General features: G+C 57.5%; 3 protein-coding genes across 5 annotated transcripts in view; all 3 read left to right on the top strand.

Moving 5' to 3' along the window:
- The window catches only part of S100A10 (S100 calcium binding protein A10), a 462639-nt gene that overhangs the window by 302499 nt on the left and 159879 nt on the right, over window positions 1–261 (top strand). The gene's annotated exons all lie outside the window — the stretch shown is intronic.
- Window positions 1–261, top strand: part of S100A11 (S100 calcium binding protein A11) — a 399965-nt gene that overhangs the window by 302499 nt on the left and 97205 nt on the right. The gene's annotated exons all lie outside the window — the stretch shown is intronic.
- TCHH (trichohyalin) overlaps window positions 1–261 on the top strand; it is a 7102-nt gene that overhangs the window by 3209 nt on the left and 3632 nt on the right. The window contains 2 exon segments of the mRNA XM_069089975.1: window positions 1–258; window position 261. The exon segment at window positions 1–258 is cut by the window's left edge and continues 170 nt beyond it; the exon segment at window position 261 is cut by the window's right edge and continues 2166 nt beyond it. Of these exon segments, the coding sequence (XP_068946076.1) occupies window positions 1–258; window position 261 (259 nt within the window).

A 261-nucleotide genomic window follows, 5' to 3' on the forward strand; every position in this document is an offset into this window, starting at 1 on the left:
AGGAGGTAGAAAAGAGACGTGAGGAATTAGAGAAGAGGAGGCGCCGGGAGCAGCGAGATGGACAGTATCGTGAGGCAGAACAGCTCCGGGAGGAGGAAGAGCAGCTCCAGCGTCTGGAACAGGAGGTAGAAAAAAGACGTGAAGAGCTAGAGAAGAGGAGGCTCCGGGAGCGGCAGAACAGAAAGTCCCGGGAGGAAGAACCACTCCAGGAGGGGGAAGAGCAGCTCCAGCGCCTGGAACAGGAGGTAGAAAAGAGACGCC

This window comes from Petaurus breviceps, unplaced genomic scaffold (genome assembly GCF_028583685.1).
Source record: "Petaurus breviceps papuanus isolate PSGF00001 unplaced genomic scaffold, PetGlider_PUasm1.0 186, whole genome shotgun sequence".
Taxonomy (NCBI): domain Eukaryota; kingdom Metazoa; phylum Chordata; class Mammalia; order Diprotodontia; family Petauridae; genus Petaurus; species Petaurus breviceps.